Source organism: Eurosta solidaginis, chromosome 5 (assembly GCF_040869045.1).
Source record: "Eurosta solidaginis isolate ZX-2024a chromosome 5, ASM4086904v1, whole genome shotgun sequence".
NCBI classification, from domain to species: Eukaryota; Metazoa; Arthropoda; class Insecta; order Diptera; family Tephritidae; genus Eurosta; species Eurosta solidaginis.
The window spans coordinates 140,770,663-140,792,580 of NC_090323.1; the positions used below are offsets into that span (position 1 = coordinate 140,770,663).

At 39.9% G+C, this 21,918-nt stretch overlaps 1 protein-coding gene across 1 annotated transcript in view; it reads right to left on the reverse strand.

Moving 5' to 3' along the window:
* Positions 1-15,702: 15,702 nt before the first annotated feature.
* Nmt (N-myristoyl transferase) overlaps positions 15,703-21,918 on the reverse strand; it is a 63,020-nt gene continuing 56,804 nt past the window's right edge. The window contains exon 3 of the mRNA XM_067787131.1: positions 15,703-16,366. Within this exon, the coding sequence (XP_067643232.1) occupies positions 15,800-16,366 (567 nt within the window). The 3' untranslated portion in view covers positions 15,703-15,799. The remainder of the gene's footprint in view (positions 16,367-21,918) is intronic.

A 21,918-nucleotide genomic window follows, 5' to 3' on the forward strand; every position in this document is an offset into this window, starting at 1 on the left:
CAGGTCGGTGTCCTCTCTTTTTCCTTCTTCGGCTTGGGTTTCGGCTTGCGGGATGCTTGGGGGGTTTTTCGTGGAGGGGCTTTGCGCTGCCCACGTCGACATTTGGCCTTTCGTGCAGGAGGGTGTGATGTGCCAGGCCGCAAATTTTGCACGACCCTCGGGAGTCGCATTCTCCCGTGGTGTGCGTGAGTGCCAGACAATTGAAGCAGTAGCCCTGTGCCCTGGCCACTGTAGCACGCTGCGGTCGCCGCATCGCCTTAAAGGCCAGGCAGGTCCGCAGCGCGTGGTAGCGATGGCAGAGCCGACACTGGAGGCAGTTATCGGTCTCTGCCGTGGGAGCCAGTGGGCATGCTGGTCGAGATGCCATGATGGTGTCGTCCTGAAAGTAAAACAGCAGACAGAGAAACGAGAAGTAGTTGGATACAGCGGATGATAAGCGGAAAGTTAATAATACAGGGGAAACGTATATAAGTTAGAGCGCTGTGCGCGAAGAGTGCTCCATTGGGAGAAAGCACAGCTTAACTGAGAGGCGCATAACAAGCCTATTTTGGGTGCGAACCTCTACAACCCGAACATGGTTGTCAGGTCCGAGGCGAACGTTCTCGATTGGTCCCAGACGCCACTCAGTGGGTGGGAGCGAATCTTCTTTAATTGCGACGAGATCGCCTGGTTGAGGATTTCGCGTTGGCGTTTGCCATTTATAGCGCTTCTGAAGGTCCTTCAGATAATCCTCTTTCCAGCGTCGACTGAATTGGTGATGAAGCGATTTAAGTTTTTCCCATCGATTTATCCAGGTCTTCCGCGTTTGGCTCAGGAATGGCTAATAGCGGTACACCTCGAAGGAAGTGACCCGGAGTGAGCGCTGTGAAGTCAGCTGGGTCCTGGGATAGTGAGGTTAGAGGCCTCGAATTGAGAACTGCTTCAATACGCACCAACAGCGTCGTGAATTCTTCGAATGTAAACTTGTGGGATGCAGCGGTTTTTTTGAAGTGGGTTTTAAAACTTTTTACTGCGGATTCCCACAAGCCGCCCATATGAGGGGCACTGGGTAGAATATACTGCCAGTTTATTCCCTGGGGGGCATATTTCTGCACAATGTCCGCGGAGCATTCGTTAAGAAATTTAACGAAGTCGCGTTCGAGTGCGCGCTGAGCGTCAATGAACGTTTTACCATTGTCGCTCATCATTTTTGAGGGATAACCTCGTCTGCCAACGAATCGGGCGAATGCTGCTCGAAATGCTTCGGTGGTAAGGTCCGAGCATAGCTCGAGGTGTACTGCCTTTGTGGAAAAACAGACGAATACAGCCACGTACCCTTTTATGATAGTGGTCGACGTCAGAACCGATGCTTTTATTTGGAATGGACCAGCAAAGTCTACTCCTGTTGTGGAAAAGGGGAGTGAGAAATTGCAGCGCTCAGGTGGTAGAGCTGCCATTATTTGCGTGCGCGGTTTCTGTTTGAAAAGCGTGCACGATTTGCATTGGAAAATGCATTTTTTAATGACAGGCTTTAGTTTTGGTACGTAGTACTCTTGCCTCACCATTTGGAGCATCAACCGTATTTCTGCATGAAGAAGCAGGCGGTGTAAAAACTCCAGATACAACTTGCATAACCTTGAATCCGGAGGAAGGATTACTGGATGCTTCTCGTTGTATTGCATTGTAGAATCTTCCAATCGGCCACCGATACGTAGGAGTCCGTATCCATCCAGAAATGGATCAAGAGCCAGAAGAGAACTCTTTTTGCTTATTGGCATTTTGTTTTGTAAGGCGCTCTTTTCCGCCCCGAAATGGCGAGATTGTGCCATTGCCACAAGCCGCGTTTTCACATGTTGCAACTCTTTGTACGTCAGATGGGGATTATGTGTTTTTGCCCCCGATTTGGATTTGTTCCAGGCATTGTTCGCAAATCGTATGCAATCACACGGAGAGCTCGAGAGTAGGAGGAGAAACGTTGAAGAATATCGTCCTCTTCCTCAAGTGCGTGATATGCTTCGACCTTGCGTTTCTCGAGTGGAGATGCGCTACCTGCTTTCGGCTTTGGCTATGCCGAAATGTGGCAAGAAAGTCATTGTGGTCCGTGCCACCAAAGTGAAGAGCCTATCAAATCATGCGGCTTGCAACCACGTGTGCCAAGATCAGCAGGGTTGTCTTGGCTAGATACATAGCGCCAGGTGCCGCTGGGAAGATATTCTCGAATTTGAGAGGTACGGTTGGCCACATAAGTCTTCCAGGTCGATGGAGATTTTTCTAGGCAGGCTAGTACAATCTCAGAATCTGACCACAGGAATGTGTTGCATGCTTGTAAGTCGAGCTGTTTTCGAAGAGTTGAAGCCAGTTTTGCGAGTAGGACTGCACCACATAGCTCTAAGCGGAGTAAGCTTACATTTTTATGGGGGCAACTTTGCCTTTCGCAACCAAAAGAGAAGATTGTATTTGGTTTCCCACATGTGTGCGGATGTAAGTCGCTGCGTAATATGCTTTTTCCGAAGCATCACAGAACCCGTGGATTTTGGTGTCTTGCCCAAGAGCCCGTGAGCGCGTTCCATCGAATGCCAAGAGTTTTGGCATTGGAAGTGCTCTCAAATTTTAAGAAGTTGGAGTCTAGAAGATCCTCCTTCGGAAACTGTTCTAATATGGCCGGGTGATTAGTCGTTAGTTTCTTTAGTATGAAACCAGCTGATTTTAGGGCTTTAATCACTTGAACGAGTGATTCAGCGGCGTTATCGATGGTGTGACTTCCTGATAGGATGTCTGCGACATACGTTTGCGTCTTGAGAATTGTTGCAGCCAACGGGAATGTCGCTTTCGTGTCATCGGATAGTTGATGCAACGTACGAATAGCGAGATATGGTGCACAATTGACGCCGAATGTAACCGTTTTTGGATTGAAATCGCTAACAATGGGGTTTGCCGATTTGCGAAATAGGATTCGCTGAAAAACTTTATCGTCCTTGTGTATGAGGATCTGACGGTACATTTTTTCAATGTCTCCATTAAACTAGTACTTATGCATACGCCACTTTAGAATTAGTAGCATGAGATCTGGTTGGAGAGTTGGACCAGTGTATAGCAAGTCATTCAGGGATTTTCCTGACCCAGATTTTTTAGAGGCGTTGAAAGCCACACGCACTTTGGTGGTGACCTTATCTGGTTTGACTACCGCATGATGTGGCAAGTAAAATGAGAAGACCTTGCCATTCGAAGTTATTTCGCATGGGTCGGCAGATTCCATGTGATCAAGGTCGAGATATTCTTGCAATGCATTGTTGTACATTGTACCTAACGCCCCCTTTTTCTGAAGCGATCGCTCCATGCTGAAAAACTGCTGCAGAGCAGCCGGGCGGGATTTGCCGAGGGAGAGTTTTTCAGGAAACTCTTCCTTGAATGGAAGTCGCACAATGTATCGACCGTTTGGTGCACGTGTCGTGGTTGTTGCATATATCTGCTCATACGCTTGATCCTCGGGGGATATCTGTGGAGGTTGTGGAATTTCCTCCTCTTCCCAAAATTTGCTCAGTTGAGAACTGAGTGTCTCGTTTGACGCTTGGACTTGTGTCGAGAATGACACAACATTTTCAGCTATTGGACCACTGAGAATCCAACCAAAAATGGTTTGTTGCGCAAGTATGCTACCACACACCTTTTTTATACCTTCCAGCAGAATTTGTGGAAGTATGTCGCTGCCAATGACCATGTCAGTCTGACCTGGTATGTGGCAACTGGGGTCAGCGAGCTCAAGGAGTTTGAACTGCTCCCAGATTTTGCGACTAATGGTGGATGTTGGCAGATTCTTTGTGAGTTGCGGCAACATAATGGCATGAGCCTTTATCCTTTTCATGGCCTTGGATGCAACCAGTGTCAAAGGACAAAGTTTGGAGGACTTTTGTACGACTTGTCCACCCATGCCAGAGATTTCGAACTTTGAATTTCCAATGGAAGTTTCAACCGTTTTTGAACTTTCGAGGAAATGAAAGTTCTTTCCGAGCCCTTCTGCGTTTGTCGAACGGGAGGTGTTGACTCAGCAGTTGTATGCTGCACGTTTGGTGCATTCGTTCGCGGGGTGGAACGTGGAGCTTGTAGGCTCGCATGCAACAGCGTGTGATGCCGTTGATGACATGTCGAACATGACCACTTGCTCGTGCACTCATTGATGATATGAGTGCTGCTAAGGCAGTTTGTACACAGCTTAGCTTGTTTTACGAATTGTGTCCGGTTTTGCACAGACATTCGTTTGAATCGTGGACAGAATCTAATAAGGTGCGGGGAGTTGCAACATTGGCAAGTTTCCTTTTTAGATTCTGCCACAAGGGTTTGCGTCCTGTTGAAGGACCTGATTTGCGCAGAATTTTGATAAGCGACTGGTTTTTGTTTGCTTGGTTGAAGCCTATTAACTCTTTCAACGAATTCATATCTCGAGGTGAGGAAGTCGTTCATTTGTGACCATGAGGGTAAATCTCTCCGAGAAGAGAGATTGTTCCCAAAGTGACAGGGTTGTTTCGGGGAGCTTTGATGAACAAATGTACACCAGAATCGGATCCCAACTGTCTGTTTTAACTCCTTGGGAGTGAAGGACGGACAGACAGTTGTTGATTGTGTTTTGCAATCTCTGAAGTTGCTCACTGTTTTCGGATTGAATAGTAGCAAGAGTCAGTAAGGATTTGATCTGGTTGTCAACCAGGATCCGCTTGTTTTCGTATCGTGACCGTAAAGCTTCCCAGGCAAGGTCAAAGTTATCATCGCTCAACGCATATTGCTTGACGATGGAGCCGGCTTTGCCTTGCGTTTTGTACCGGAGATGGTACAATTTCTGAGCACGGGAGAGCCTTGGGCTGTTAATATACACCGCTGTGAACATATCACGAAAAGCGGCCCATTCTTCATAGCCACCATAAAAGGTCTCCGTGTCGCATGCTGGGACTTTAGAGGTAAATATTTGCCTCAGCCGAGGGTTGTTCCACGCGGGATGGTGGACTCGGTGTTGCCATCATTTTGATCAATGAAAGTTGATCGGCAATCTTTGCTTTTGTCACTTCATACGTATCAAGGCAGGCGCATTGTTTGCCTTGTACTGAACTCTTGAAGTCTTCAGGGAAATTTTCGTCTGGTTTCGAAAATACTAGATCGTAAACCGATTGAAGCCGTGCCCAATAATCATCTAGTGATTTATCCTTTATCATGAGATACGATTCAGTGTGATCCTGAAATTTCCGGAGGGGGGATGTTGACCTTTCCTTGGCCGTTTCTTCCTTTGGGCCACCTTTTGGTTTTGTCCCGGTTTCGGACGTTTTTGGGGGACTGAGAGGCATTTTATGCAAACTTTTGGGTTTTCACCAAAAAAACAGAATAAAATATTTGTACGCTCAGAGAACCTTCGCAAAATTCGAAGACGGAAAACTCTTCGTGCCACAGAAATTTAAAAAAGGGAATTTAAATTGGTGGCGGTGTTTGTTGTTTTTTTTTTTTTTGAAAAACAGAGTCAAGCACGGACAACGGGACGTTCCTTAAATGATTTAAATCCGCGAAATTCGGAATTTAATAGCATGTATAATATTTTGTAAAAACAAAAAATATACAATTTAAAAAAAATCACAAACACTTTTCACTTATATATACGTGTAAATATACGTGTCGAAATAAACGTGTATTTGTAAATTACTTATATATGTAGGTATGTATATATTAGAAAATAATAATTCTTGAAAAGTTCCTATAGGGACGAAAATATCTCAAACTTAGTTTTGTACGACAGAATAAGTACAAATGTACATGCGCAATATACAAACGTATGTATATATGTTTGTTTGTGCGAACGTATGCACGTGAATCAGATGAGCTTCTCTGTTTATGTTTACAGAGTTTGCTTTGATTCGCTTCTTCGTCGCTTTAATGTCGCGTTTCTTTTGTGAAGCTGAGTGCGCTTGATTGCACTGTTGGGAGAGTGCAGCAAAGAAAGATGAAACAAGTAAGGAAGGCTAAGTTCGGGTGTAACTGATCATTACATACTAAGTTGAGAGCTATGGAGACAAAGTAAGGGAAAATCACCATGTAGGAAAATGAACCTAGAGTAACCCTGGAATGTGTTGTTTGTACGATATGGGTATCAAATGAAAGGTGTTAATGAGTATTTTAAAAGGGAGTGGGCCTTAGTTCTATAGGTGGACGCATTTTCGAGATATCGCCATAAAGGTGGACCAGGGGTGACTCTAGAATTTGTTTGTACGACATTGGTATCAAATGAAAGGTGTTAATGAGTATTTTAAAAGGGAGTGGGCCTTAGCTCTATAGATGGACGCCTTTTCGGGATATCGTAATAAAGGTGGACCAGGGGTGACTCTAGAATGCGTTTGTACAATATGGGTGTCAAACGAAAGGTGTTAATAAGTGTTTTAAAAGGGAGTGGGCCTTAGTTCTATCGGTGGACGCCGTTTCGAGATATCGCCTTAAAGGTGGACCAGGAGTGACCCTGGAATTTGTTTGTACGATATGGGTATCAAATTAAAGGTATTACTGAGGGTTTTAAAAGGGAGTGGTGGTAGTTGTATAGGTGGTCGCCTTTTCGAGATATCGCCACAAAGGTGGACCAGGGGTGACTTTAGAATTTGTTTACGATATGGGTATCAAACGAAAGGTGATAATGAGTATTTTAAAAGGGAGTGGGCCTTAGTTCTATAGGTGGACGCCTTTTCGATATATCGCCATAAAGGTCGACCAGGGGGAACTCTATAATGTGTTTGTACAATATGGGTGTCAAATTAAAGGTATTAATAAGAATTTTAAAAGGGAGTTGTGGTAGTTGTAGATGTGAAGGCGTATTCGATATTTCGACCAAAATGTGGGACAGGGTGACCCAGAACATCATCTATCGGGTACTGCTAATTTATTTATATATGTAATACCACGAACAGTATTCCTGCCATGATTCCAAGGGCTTTCGATTTCGCCCTGCAGAACTTTTTCATTTTCTTCTACTTAATAAGTGTCACACCCATTTTAAAAAGTTTTTTTCTTAAGTTATATTTTGCGTCAATAAACCAATGCAATTACCATGTTTCATCCCTTTTTTCGTATTTGGTATAGAATTATGGCATTTTTTTCATTTTTCGTAATTTTCGAAATCGAGAAAGTGGGCGTGGTCATAGTCGGATTTCGGCCATTTTTTATACCAATACAAAGTGTGTTCAGATAATTATGTGAACTGAGTTTAGTAAAGATATATCGATTTTTGCTCAAGTTATCGTGTTAACGGCCGAGCGGAAGGACAGACGATTTACTGTGTATAAAAACTGGGTGTGGCTTCAACCGATTTCGCCCTTTTTCACAGAAAACAGAATCTAAGCGCCTACCAAATTTCACAAGGATTGGTAAATATTTGTTCGACTTATGGCATTAAAGGTATCCTAGACAAATCAAGTGAAAAAGGGCGGAGCCACGCCCATTTTGAAATTTTCTTTTGTTTTTGTATTTTGTTGCACCATATCATTACTGGAGTTGAATGTTGACATAATTTACTTATATACTGTAAAGATATTAAATTTTTTGTAAAAATTTCACTTTAAAAAATTTTTTTTTTTAAACTGGGCGTGGTCGTTCTCCGATTTTGCTAATTTTTATTAAGCATACATATAGTAATACAAGTAACGTTCCTGCCAAATTTCATCATGATATCTTCAACGACTGCCAAATTACAGCTTGCAAAACTTCTAAATTACCTTCTTTTAAAAGTGGGCTGTGCCACGCTCATTGTCCAAAATTTTACTTATTTTCTATTCTGCGTCATAAGTTCAACCCACCTAACAAGTTTCATAGCCTTATCCGTCTTTGGTAATGAATTATCGCACTTTTTCGATTTTTCGAAATTTTCGATATCGAAAAATTGGGCGTGGTTATAGTCCGATATCGTTCATTTTAAATAGCGATCTGAGATGAATGCCCAGGAACCAACATACCAAATTTCGTCAAGATACCTCAAAATTTACTCAAGTTATCGTGTTAACGGACGGACGGACGGACATGGCTCAATCGAATTTTTTTCGATACTGATGATTTTGATATATGGAAGTCTATATCTATCTCGATTCCTTTATACCTGTACAACCAACCGTTATCCAATCAAAGTTAATATACTCTGTGAGCTCTGCTCAACTGAGTATAAAAATTGCAAATATGAGAGAGGTTGAGAAATTTGATGTTGCTAATGTGCTGGGAGAATGTCGCTGGAAGAGCGACTTGAACGTGTGAGTAAACACGCATGATGTTCTCAGAGTGGAGAAATAGGAATGTTGGAAAAGCAACTTGAAATTATTTGTACATGTATGTAAGTATATAGGTATGAATATTATGATTTTTATATATGCTGACAAGCAAGAAAAAATGACTTGGAAGAAGTTGAACTGTATCGCCAAGTTCAACGCTCTGTGCGAACAACGGGGTAAACTCAGCTGTACAAGAAATTTTGCTGATGTTGTTCTTGCACAGTGGGTTTGAATAGGAAAGTAAACTTCAATTTTTTTTTGGTTAAATACCACTAGAAATATGTATACATATATATATATTAGGGCGTGTCCATTTAAAAATCCCTCATTGTTCTGTGAAAATCGTATTCTAGGGATCAAAATAAGAAACTTTGCCGAAGGAACCATACCTCTAAAACGAATTCTGATGTCCCCCCTTTGGGTCGAACTTTTGGGTAGGGGCAATTTCAATTCTACCTGCTGTGTCTTGTGGTGGCTTAAAAAAAACAACACAAGCAATTTTACGATCTGCAATAGTGTCACAGTGATACCTTCATTTTTTAAAACGGTTGAATAAAAAACCCACACAACTATGTTTACGACACGCAAATGCATCACAGTGATGCCTTGGTTTTAAAAGGGGGTTGTAAAAACGCTAATTTCTAATAATTTTTTTTTAATTTCTTTTCTATTACTAAGTTAAATTCATTTTTTCATTTACATATGTTCTGCCTAAATAAATTTCTAAAGAGAAAAATACACTCCAAAAAGAAAAAACAGGCATTTCAAAGTGGGATTTTTCAAAATTTGCCCCTACTACCCAAAGGGGGGGGGGGGGGGACATCAGAATTTGTTTTAGAGGTATGGTTCCTTCGGCAAAGTTTCTTATTTTGATCCCTAGAATATGATTTTCACAGAGCAATGGACGATTTTTTTGCCTCCCCACAAATCGACCCGACCTAATATATATATATATATATATATATATATATATATATAATAGGCACATTTTGCCTATTGGTATAGCGGAATATTTTCTACCAATTTTTGGTTGCAAAAAGGTTGCAGTAAAACCAACGGTAAGAAAATTTCCGCAATATTCATGTATATACATATATGTGGATGTATATATATATATTTTTTGCAGTTTACAAAAATAATATAACTTTTGTGGAAAAAATTGTATTATTTTCTATATTTTTTATGAGAAATAAAAAAACTGCCTACTCACCGATTCCTGTATTCTGTTCCTTATGGGGTTGTTGTTGCTGCTGCTAGGCTGCTGGGTGGGTAAAGATGATTTTTGATGATTGCAAACCTTCCCTTCTTTTGTTTTTTAAAAATTTTAATTTTTGCGGAATTTTTTAAATTTGTATTTTTGTTTTTTTTTCTCAAAATTTTCAGAAAAAAATTTTTTTTCCTTAAAAAGGGTGTTCTCCAAAAAACGATTTTTTTTTTGTAAATATGAGTGCATATCTTGTATATATTTATTGCTTTTTAGCCAAGCACTTTGAAATTCTTTTTTTTTTGTATATATGTATGTGGATATGTTTATGTGTATATTGAAGTATGTGTAGGTACTCGTATATGTTTTTTTGTTCAGCACTTCCTTCACACAGTTTTCAATTCTTGTATTTTGTTTTAACTTTTTATTTATTTACGAACGATGATTCGATTTTCAATAAATTTTAATTAAATATTTTAGGGGCGGGCCAAAGATGGCTGCGAAGGACCATGAATAAACTCTGGTCTTTCTTCGCTACACATAACACTTCAAAATAAAAAGGTTTATAGTTTTTTATTTAAAAACGTTACAAATTCAGTTTTTTTTATTGTTTAATAATAAGGTATATAACTTGTTAAAAACTTCAGCTTCTGACTTGAAATATTCACAAATTCAAAGTATTAAATAAATGTATATAATGGGAGCGCGTCCGCGGTTGCCGGTAGATAATGCTTGACTACCGATTCGCACATTGTTTGATGGTGATGGCCCCTCGTCGGTGTTGGCGCCTTCCAGTTCGCCGCGCACGGCTGCGCGTGAGGGTGGCGCGTGCCGCCGTTTAATTTGGTAATGTAGGCGGCTTAAACAGTATGAAAGTACTCATAAACAGCTTCCATTTGATACCCATATTGTACAAACTCATCTCAGGATTACCCAGGTTCACGTTTTGATCTCACGACCCTATCATTTGTGCGTCGATTCCAACCAAACATATGTAATAACCACCGCGTGAGGTATACGCAACTTATGTGAACAAAATCGACCGACGCAGCTCTTCAAACACCGGCGACCAACTAACACACATTTTAGCCTTTCTTTTTATACATATAGATTTTGCCCTTCGAAACACAAACTAAGCGACGCATCTCTGGTTTTGCTATAAAAAGTTTCTGAGCGAGAACTTAGCAGCCCTAGCAGATGCAGTTTGGAGTTTGCATAAAACACGCAAGGCCGGCCACTTAGAGATATATCTCTATCATTTCTTCAAATGCTTCTTGTACCTAACGTTCTTGAATTCATGTGTAGTATGGCAAACTTGAAGTATATTCGGACAGCCTGTCATAAACTTGTATTAATATTTTAATGAAAAATGTAAAAAAAATGCACTGAGTGCTTTGATACAAAAAAGTACCATATTTAATACTATTTCACAAAAAGGCCTCTTCTGTTCTTCCCCTTTCTCTCATTATTCGTATTGTATGGGAGTTTTCAAAATGAGCTATCACTACATATACCACCTTGTCTTTATTACATCATGATCGCGCCTTACATTTATTTTTATTTTAACCCAATATCCAGTAACGCGTCTTGACATCACTATTAATAATCCGAAGGCGGAAAATAAAAATTTTAACTCATTCAAAAGATATTAACGAAAAACCGAAAAAAGACCCGCTGGTACCTCCGAAACCGGGGTGGGATCCATAGTATTTTTGCGCAGAACACCTTTCTGCGTTGGCGGGCTTTGGCCGCGCTTATAAAAAATAACCCTGGGCTACGCTATGCCAAGTCCGGGTGTGTGGTATAACCGTGGCTACCGCCACGGTGATGCACAATTTTTTTTGTGGGTACAAACACAACAACAACCACATGAAAATCGCCAACTTCAACTGCAAATATCTCCGGACAGAGATACAATTTTTCTTTTCAGATTATTGTTCTCGAGATTAATACGCGTCTTTTGACACCTCTCTCGATATTTTTGGTAGCGTATTAGCAGTCGACCCCTCAACTAGACTTTTACCAATTTCAGCTTTTACTGCCAACGAAAATTATTATGAAACTACGTTTATGCGATAAAACTTATAACTAAACTATAACTCAAACACTTGTTCGACGTGTTGTTTTATGATCTTAATTCTGCGTTTGAAGACAAAATAAAGCTAAAAATCATGACCGAATAAAATTGAGAAGCGTTGTCAGCTTATTAGAATATGGAGTTAAATACATGGAGATAAAAATTTGTAATTTTCCTTGACTTCAAGAAATGGAACTGGTTTGTGTTGAAAGCTTCGCCCGTCGTAGTACCAAAGGATGCCCGTACGAGGAGATGATGAAGTAACAAGTGTCACATGACGCAGTCCCTCCCCTTCCCTCCCCCTCTGTGATCGACCGTCCCCTGACCTTAAGCCCCTTTGTCCATAACAAAAGAAAATTTTTAGAAAAATGCAAAAACAAAGTGTTATTAGTAAAAAATAAAAAAAAAACAAAATGAGATTTGTCTTATAATGACGTATTTAAGCATTAAATAAGATAAACTAATGATTTTGATAAGATAGCATGGCACTGCCCACTTATGATAAAAAGTTGTATCTAAGTAGTCACGTAATCAATAACTACCAAAACCGATAGACGTATTGTTTCTTTTAAATGGCAATACTCTTATAAAACTCAAATGTCCGTTTTTGGTGCCACAATAACAAGGTGCTTCAAAATTCATCGTAAAACTTTACATGTTTTTTTTTTAATTTACAAGCCAAATATGTATTTTATTAATAACTAAAAGTTATTGAAAGTGGTTCAATGAAATTTTATTTGAGCTAAAGATTAAACAGCCAACGAATTTTGGAAAAGGGGAGTGGCACTGCCCATGTATGCTAAAAAGTTTGATCTTAGTAACCGCTTTACCAATTTGTACCAAACTCGATTGACGTATTGATTTCTATAAAAATTTAATACCCGTTTGAAGGCGAAATGCCTAAGCTTTAAAATAAATTTGATAAACTTTAGAGAAATGCAATAACGAAAAGTATATATCTATAAATTACTAAATTAATTAATTCCTTTATTTGAAAAAAATTAACTTGTACATAGATAGCTTATTTTTCAATAAAGTAACAAAATTGACTAGTAAATCTCTTTTTCATTGTTGTGATAAGAAGTGAGAAACTTATTTTATCTTAACATAGTCATCGTCACTGGAACATATATCTAACAAAGCAACCATTTTTGAGCTATACGCATCTGTAAGATCTTTTTGTGTTCTTACATACCTCATAGATGATATGACTGGACCAAAAGAGATAGCTAACATGTTGAAAAGGTCTTCGTTTTGTCTAACTCGTGATACTTTGCAGGTGTTCATACATCTATATCTTTTGTAGTCCTTGTTCTTAGATTCTTGAGCTTCTTCAGACAATTCTCCTAATGGTAAGCACTGGTACTCTATTAATCTTTTCCATGTGCTAAAATTTTATGTACCGTTGGTGTAAGTTTCTTCTCGGGATACTTTTGATGCAGCAACTCTGTAGTTTAGATGCATATTCTCCAAATTTGGGTCCATTAACTGGTTCATGGCAGTTTAAAATATTTAAAATTACTCCCAATCTTTTCACAATATCTCTATCAACTCCTGTTATGCGAGCAGTCACTTCATTGTTTTCAAAAAATCTTCTTGAGGAGTTACCATCATTTGTATTTCCGTATCCATACTTTGGACAGTCAACTCTAAGGCCAATCTCTTTACAAAATGCATACCGAATTATTTTTTTCTCCTATTTTGTTTCTCCTTACATGTTGTATTGTCGTCGAAAACTTCTCCTTGTTGTGGTAGTGTATAAGCCAGCTTCAAAACAAATTCCATACATCTTATCCTAGCATGCAAAGGAGATATTCCATACTCATAATTTAGTTCGTCAGTTATCGAATCATCAATATTTTCAAAGTGCTTTCGGCTTTTCTTACAAATTGGACATTTCATTGTAGATGTCGTATTTGTTATTAAGTTCAAAACTTTTCCATCGACCATTGTTAGAAGAAAATCATGCTTTATTGTAATGACATTCTCCTCTTCAATTTCAATTATTGTTGGTTCTAATTTGGCAATTTGATTTTTTATATCACTCACGGTAGCTTTTATGAGTTCCGAAGACTCCTTCTCGTATTTAAATAATATCGGGCGGCACAATATAGTTGATGACGGACATGGATTTTTCCAATATTCTGAAGCTTCATCTTTTAGTCGTAATGGAACATTAGAAGCCATAAACATATTACTATCTGTAATTGTTTCATCGTCTACATTTATTCTTTGTTTATATGCGCTTTGTCCTTATGATCCATCACAGCCCCACTTAGTTATCAATGCTAGCTCCTTTGGCAGTGATTTCAACTTTTCTTCAGTAAAACTTTGAAGGAGTCGTCTAGACGTATGATCCATTAGGTTTTGTAGCTCAATTTCAGCTGATACTTCGGTTATTTTGGGACTTAGAGGAACTGCTTGTTTCTTCGCTTGACTAATTTTTTTGTATCCAGGTAAAATATCGGCATTACGTTGCAATAATGACTTACGCAATATAACATATTTTTTCTTCGTTAAGCCGAGATCTATAAACAGCGCCAAATCTTCTTCGGGAGTGTATTTCCTAGGTAACGCATTTGGTAGTGCGGGAATGCTGTATTTGATCCTCATCAGTCGCACTGGACTTGATACCGCAACTGCTTCTGTTATATGAGACTTCACGTTTTCTTCGTCTTTTTTATATTTAATAGCCAGTGCTTCCGAAAGATGAGTCATGGCCATAGCTTTTGTGGTATCAGACAGCTTCCTTTTCCTTGTGTAGGTAGAACACTTCTATGGGTTTTGTTGGTCTCCCTCTAGTTGGATTGGTTGACGTGCTAGGCGTTTCTTCGTCCAAAAAAGTTTTGTCAGCTAGCCACTTTTCATGCTTACTTAGAAATTTTGAATTGTTACGTTAGACGTCCTTCCATTTTCTTTCTATCATAATGTATTGCAAAACAATTTTTTCTTCCAGGCCTTCCTTTTCTTTAATGCTTGTTCACTCGCTAATTCTCTCATAATAGCCTCAACGAAGTCCCGTCTTGACTTTGTAGATTTAAACACCGCAAATAGTTGCGAGTTTTCTAGATACATATTAGAATTGGCTTCGAGTGTATCTGACTAAATATTAAACTGTGAACTATATTTAAAAATACTATTCACTTTATTTAATACTTAGTTCCTTAATCTCCAAAAGACGAATGATAATGTGCATTGTATGATGGATAGCTTTATATACCTACTCAAATTATAAAATGAATTTCAGGTATATAATTCGTAACTAAAAAAATGTATGTTGTTAACAAGTTCCAATAACAAAAACGACCTTACGGCCGTACTGAATTATATATACCTGCTCAGGCGCGTATTTATGCCCAAGGTTGTTTAACTTTATTTGATGTAAAAAGTGAAGTTGCAGCTGGACGCAGGTAGACTTTATGAATTTAGGTAACTGAATATTTCACAAATAACTACTGTTAATTTGACGGAGCACATATTTTAACATTTTTTTTTCCATCAAAGTTTTAAAAAGGGCCTAAAAATAGGCATTTCGAAAAACAGGTATATCCGCCAACTTTTAACAAAAAAAAAAAAAAAAACAATTTTTTTTGTTTCAATCCTAAATTAAATTATCTTTAATTGCTATACAAGAAAACGACAACCGGCAGCCTTATTTACTCACAAAACCATTTTAAATACAACGAAAAAGAAGAAAAATTTCAAATTTTTCCCAATGTTGAAAATTGGTCAACTTTGAGCGGCCTGGTAAACTATAATTTTCTGTGAAAAAACAGTTGTATATTCTTGATCCCTGGAAAATTCTCTATTAGGAGCATGTATTAGATTTAGCGAACGCTTTCATGATTTTTTTGATTTTTGCCATGCTTTAATGGCAGAGGCGCCACTGTGCGACGGTTGTTTGCGTGCGTTAAAAAACCGCAGTGCGGTTTTATTAGGTTGGCATGTACGGGAGTGCTTTTTCCTGGCACTCTCATAAGAAATACGAGCATTTTTATATGATTCGAAATTATATGTGAGGGCATATGGGAGTGCTATGATAATTTTTTTTTATATTTGAAGTGTGAATTTGTATCTGTGCCTATTTTTCAGGGAAAAACAAAAACAAAAGTACTATAAGTGTTCAGGGATTGAGCAGCTCTGCTCTAGAGCGATTGTGGCGAAAGTAGTGAAATAACTGTGAGACCTTTATTGTTGCTATTTGTGTTATGTGCTGAATTTGGTATTTTAAATATCATTATAACTTCTTTTAACTCATTTAAACTACATTAAGATAAGTGCTACATCTTCTGGCTTCATAGCTGGGCATCGCCAATTATACAAATAATATTGTAGATTGCCATCACCCGTTCCAAACTTTAAAGGAAACAAGAAATTCTTATTCTCCATTAAGTCAAGTGCATTGAAAACATCCAAACTAAAATTCTTTGCCGAAATCAGAGCATCGTTCATCAACTCTAACCATGGTGTCTTAGTAGATACATTATAGAATGAGTAGGCAGCGCGTACAGTCTTATGTACAGGGTGATGCATCACTGAAGATGGCAAGCAATAATAACTCGTCATATCTGTAATATTCCCATGCTCATCCTCCACAACAAAACAATCAACAATGCCATCTTTTGGCGTAAACCAATGGCGAAACTCTTCTTTAGAAAAAACTGGGCTTAGAGAAAATTTTTTGAGGAACTCATCCAGTAGCTTTTGTGCTTTGTCCATATCCTTGGGTTGAATACGACGATATCCTTTGGTTTTCGGCTGATCCGGCAATTTGTACAATTTTATGGTTCGCTGCATAGTCATATTACGCGCTAAATGTGAAAATTTTACCTGTAAATAAAAGTTATATGCACGCTTAAATTAAATCAGTAAATTTTGGGAGTACGAACTTAAAAATATTTTTTTTTTTAATTTTGTTGTTGGTCTATTAATTTGTAGGATGATGGATTCGACTCGTCCTCAAGGCCTTAAGAAAAATTTCTTGTCATTATTATTGTTATTTTATATTTTTTTAATTGAAAACACTTTTAAATTGTTCCAAAAGGTTAACGAAGTACATAATTAGACAAGCTTTATACCCCTTGATTGATCACAATCTTCCCAAAATAAAAATTCTTGATTATTTCATTATTGCTTTATTGGGAGTTTTCCGCAGATCTATTTATAATAGCACGACCCTAAATTCTGCAAATGGCGAAGTGATAATAAGGGCTTCTGATTTATGGCGGGGCCACGCCCCTTTTCCAAAGTTTTCGTACACCATATAACTTCTGGGGCGAAATATCAATATAAATTAGTTTTATACCGCAAAGATATTGTTCTTTTTGTTACCATTACACTTTCACAAAGATCTTTTTTAAATATGGGCGTGGTCGAAAGCCGATTTTGTTAATTTTCACAAAGTACATATATATGGTTTGATGGTGAGTGAGGACAAAACGAAGTACCTGCTGTCATCGAGCAAAGAGTCAGCGCATACGCGCCTTGGCAACCACGCTACTGTTGGCAGCCATAATTTCGAAATAGTAAAAGACTTCGTTTATTTGGGAACCAGCATCAACACTAGCAACAATATCAGCACTGAAATCCAGCGAAGAATCAATCTTGCCAATAAATGCTACTTTGAACTAGGTAGGCAATTGAAAAGTAAAGTCCTCTCTCGGCGAACGAAAATCATACTCTACAAGTCACTTATCGTACCCGTCCTGCTATATGGGGCAGAAGCATGGACCATGACAACATCAGATGAAGGGGCTCTTGGAGTGTTCGAGAGAAAAGTTCTTCGAAAGATTTTTGGACCTCTACGCGTTGGCGATGGCGAGTACCGAAGAAGATTTAATGATGAGCTGTACGAGCTATACGCAGACATCAACATAGTCCAGCGAATTAAAACGCAGCGGCTGCGCTGGCTAGGCCTTGTTATGCGAATGAAAGATGATGCTCCGGCCAAGAAAGTGTTTCTATCGGAACCCGCCTATGGAAGCAGAGGTAAAGGGCGGCCCCCACTCCGTTGGAAGGACCAGGTGGAAAACGATTTAAACTCCCTTGGTGTGACCAATTGGCGCCGGTTGGCAGAGCGAAGGAGCGACTGGCGCGTCTTGTTGGACGGCCATAACCGTTTAGACGGTTAAGCGCCAATCAAGCAAGTAAGTAAGTACATATACATATATGTAACAGCAAGGACAACTTCCATAACAAATTTCAACATATTTTCAATGGCTTTTACCTCTTAAATTTTCTTCTTTCGTTTTTTCCATAAACTCAGCCACGCACATTTTTCCAAATTTTACCAAATTTCTTTTCTGTCCATAACCTCAACCCACTTATTGAGTTTCATCACTTTTTCGGTTTTTGGTAATGAATTATCGCATTTTCCCATTTTAAGACATTTGTATATACATATATGTGTGCAAAAATATTTGCTCACGGTATGGGAGAATCCTGTTAGCGTTAGGTTTAAGTGTAAGCGTAAGCGTAGTCTTTGTAGGTGGTATGCTATATGTTGGTATATGTACTGTATGGAATACGACACCATTTCCAGATGGATTTTAGAAAGGGTTAATTGGAATAAAGAATACGTCAGTTGAATTTTCGACAGGTCAAGTGCTACGAGCACATTACTATAATAGGGTTTTTTCAGCCCGTGTTTATGGCGTTTAGCGCGGTGGTAGTTCTATGCATTTTCCAGAAGCCATGCTGATGGATGGTTTGGATTCGCAGTGAAATGAGGCAGCAGGACGGTTTCCAATGTCTACGCTACTTGCGAATGGAGTGATATCGGTTGATATGACTCATCTTTGGCAACTGGTCTCCCAGACAGCCGATAGAAATGTCTAGCGAGCTGTGACTGTTTCCTGCATCGCCATTTATTGTGCAGAAAGCCTATTGCCTATTTGCTGTACTAGCTCCTTGCCTCTGGTGCCGATTGGCGGGCTGGAATGCCAGAAGTCGTGGGGTGAGTTGAAATGGCCAAGAATAAGACGGTTTTCGCCACTAAGTAGTGTGCTGATATCAGGGTGATAGCGGTTATGCATTGACTTTCTAAGGTTTTGTCCCTGTGGTTAGTGTGGGGTTAAAATAGACTGTAATGTATGGTGCGATGGGTGATAAAGGCGACGCCTCCACCATTACCCCTTCAGCGATCTTTTCTATGGATGTTGTAGCCATAGCAAGTTCGGAGATCCGATCTGGCTATTAGCTTTGTTAAAATTTCAGAATCCCGAAGTGCAACGGGGAGGCAGTCGTCGTCACTCTGGGGGTTAGATATTGGTGAACACGCCTTGTAGATCTTAGGCTTTGCCGTGACTGCTGCTGGAATACGTGGTGGTGATGGGATGGTACTTGCGTTTGGCAGCACGGTGCAACGAATGCGCCGGTCGAACGGTTGCCATTGCTAAGCTCGGAAAGTCTATGAAGGTGGCAAACGCCAATGCATGAACTGCATTTGACTGTATTGCAATCATAAATATTCTTATATTCTTAGCTGGCATACGGAGCACGTGGTGTGGGAGACTAGAAGTTCCCCCTGCTCTCCAAGCTACGTAGATTATAGTGATGGGTTGGAGCGACCGAGCCTATAAGCTAGTGCGCATAATTCTAGGCGATTTCAGGTGGAGAGCAGGGGTGAGATGCTGGCGGACCAAAGAGAAGAAACGACGTTTTGCATGATAAACGGGGACGCTGACACGCGTATGTTAGGATGCTGTCATAGTTCGCCATACATCTTCATCATGAGCGCAGGACTCGTTAGCTGCGTCAGCTGGCAGTCGATGGTAACATTGGCATCCAACCACCTACCCCTACTCCTTTCGCTTGAGCTTGGGACTGTAAAAAATATACTGACAATCGTTTTACTGTCCTCCCAATCCGGACTCATGCCCGTCAAGGGAGCATGCTTTCCGCAATGTCATTGACCCGCGTCGGCCCGTTTAAGTCCCGCTGGAAGAAATCCGGGCATATTTTCCAGCGAAGGCCGCAACTCTCGCGAGAGAACATGACTTTATACGGCAGCACGACCCTGGCGACACCCATATAAGGGGCATTAACCAACGCATCAGACAACTTGTGGATAAACACAAGCGGATGAAATGGGAGGACCATTTAAAGAGCTTTAACCTCTGCAGGTGTAGGTAAGCTATGGTCTACCGTTAAGTTCTAGCAGCCCCGACTTGGCACAGCGACAAAATATCCATCGCCTTTTGCGATAATGTGCTAATCTTTTGCCGACAATACGTAATACATTCCACTGTTGACAAAGCTAGACGGTGGGCCAACAGACGAGCACACAAGCATAAACTCAGCGCGCCCCTGTTACCATCACCGCCAAAGAGGTTGAAGATGCCATCGGTCATGCAAAACCATCTAAAGCAGAAGGCCCAGAGGGCATAGCCATGCCGATACTTAAAAAACTTACAAAGAGGGATTTAATTATGTAGCGCATGTCTTCAACCTGCCCCTATCCACCTTAGCCATCCCAGAAAAATTTAAAATGGCCAGGGTGGTTCCACTACTAAAGCCTGGGAAACCAGCTAACATATCATCCGATATCTCTGCTATCGCCAGTAGTCAAGACCCTTGAAGCCATTCTGTTTCCCTATGTCACTGCTAACTAGCGTATTGCCAATCATCAGAATGGCTTTGGAAAACTACCACCGCGCCTAACGCCATTAGCACATAGATAAATTGCGGATTGAATCAAAAATTTCACCACAGAACAGTACTCATAGCGCTAGACTTATCAAAAGCTTTTGATACTCCCTTCCTCCAAGTCTCCAAATGTGGACTGCAAATTATCTGTCTGGTCCGCAGGCATAGGTACAATTCAGGAACGTAACATCTAGACCCAGAAGAATTAAACACGGGGTACCACAGGGTAGTGTCCTTTCCCCGCTTTTTTTAACTTACATATATAGAAGCTCCCTTCGATACCAGAAGGAGTTACCATTGTATCCTACCCCGATGAGTGCACGATAATCCAAATATCTCCCTGATCTCTCTAGTTTTGTCGCCTAGCGTAACTTGACATTGTCACCGACCAAATCATCGGCGACCTTATTTACAACATGGACGTCCCAAATGTCGACCATTTTGAATATCCACGTCGATGGCACTACGCAATCGACTGTCTTACACCCAAAAATACTGGGTGTGACGTTCGATCAGGGTCTACATTTTGGCGAGCATGCATCCGCAATTGTACCTAAAATCCAGAGCCGTAATAAAATCCTCAAATCTCCTGACAGCAGCAGTTGGGGTAAAAATAAAGAGATGCACATACAAAGCAATAGCCCGGCCGCTTGCATGCTACGCGTTCCCGATATGATCGCAGAGCCTAAAAGTTACTCACTGGAAGAAAATACAACCTGCCAAATCACAATAGCCTGAACTCACAGAAGATGAAAACAATCTCCCTAGGGAGATGAACGTCACTATAGCCCAACTTAGATCTGGATACTGTAACAGGTTATTTTCTACCTATCCAGAATCAACCCCGACATAAATAATAATTGTCCTTCTTGCAACGTGTCCCCATATTACAACAACCATATTTTTAAATACAAGTTTCCTTGAACTCCCGTTAGAGGATATTGATGGGAATTGTGAGTGGTAGCACTTATTGGATGAAGCCTACCCTAAAGGCGGCCTTGACTGAAACCGCTCTGTAGTTTAACTGGCGTTTAAATTAGACTGGGTTTTAGCAAACTTAGGCAGGGTTTTTCATTGAGAGCTCAAACTCCAGATAAAGTTGACTAAGAGTTTAAAATTGCCATTTGGTTCGAAAGCAAAATATTTTGCTGCTCATCTCAGCTTAAGCGGCCGAAGTGACAGGGTTAAACTCTAGTCAACTTTAACAAGAGGCTAAACTCGCACTGAAAACCCGGACCTTGACCAACTAATGAAAAACCGGGCTTAAAGTAAATTGTTTCCTCTACGAAAAAACACTAATTTGTATTAGTTATTATTTTTTTAATACATTTATAATTTATCACAATACTCTTCATCTTTGGCGAACGCCATGTTATGGTGGTATCGTGCTCCGTCTATCACACCGAGGTTCCTGGGTTCAATTCCTGGGTAAAGTGTCATCAAAAATTTAGAAAGTGTTTTCATTGATATTAGAGAAAAACAAGTAAGGAAGTCTAGGTTCGGGTGAAACCGAACATTAGATACCCAGCTGTACACTTTAAATGCTGTTGTTGTTTGTTTTGTGTGCTTAATAGTGTTACAAGACTGCACAATAATACATATACATATGGTTCTATTGTGAACTAATTTTCGTTTAAAAGAAGCAAAAAGGATACAGAGGCTAACACCAATGACCTTGAGCGGGTAATAATGCAGTTTTCTTTCAGATATGGGGATTTCCCTACTGTATATTTTAA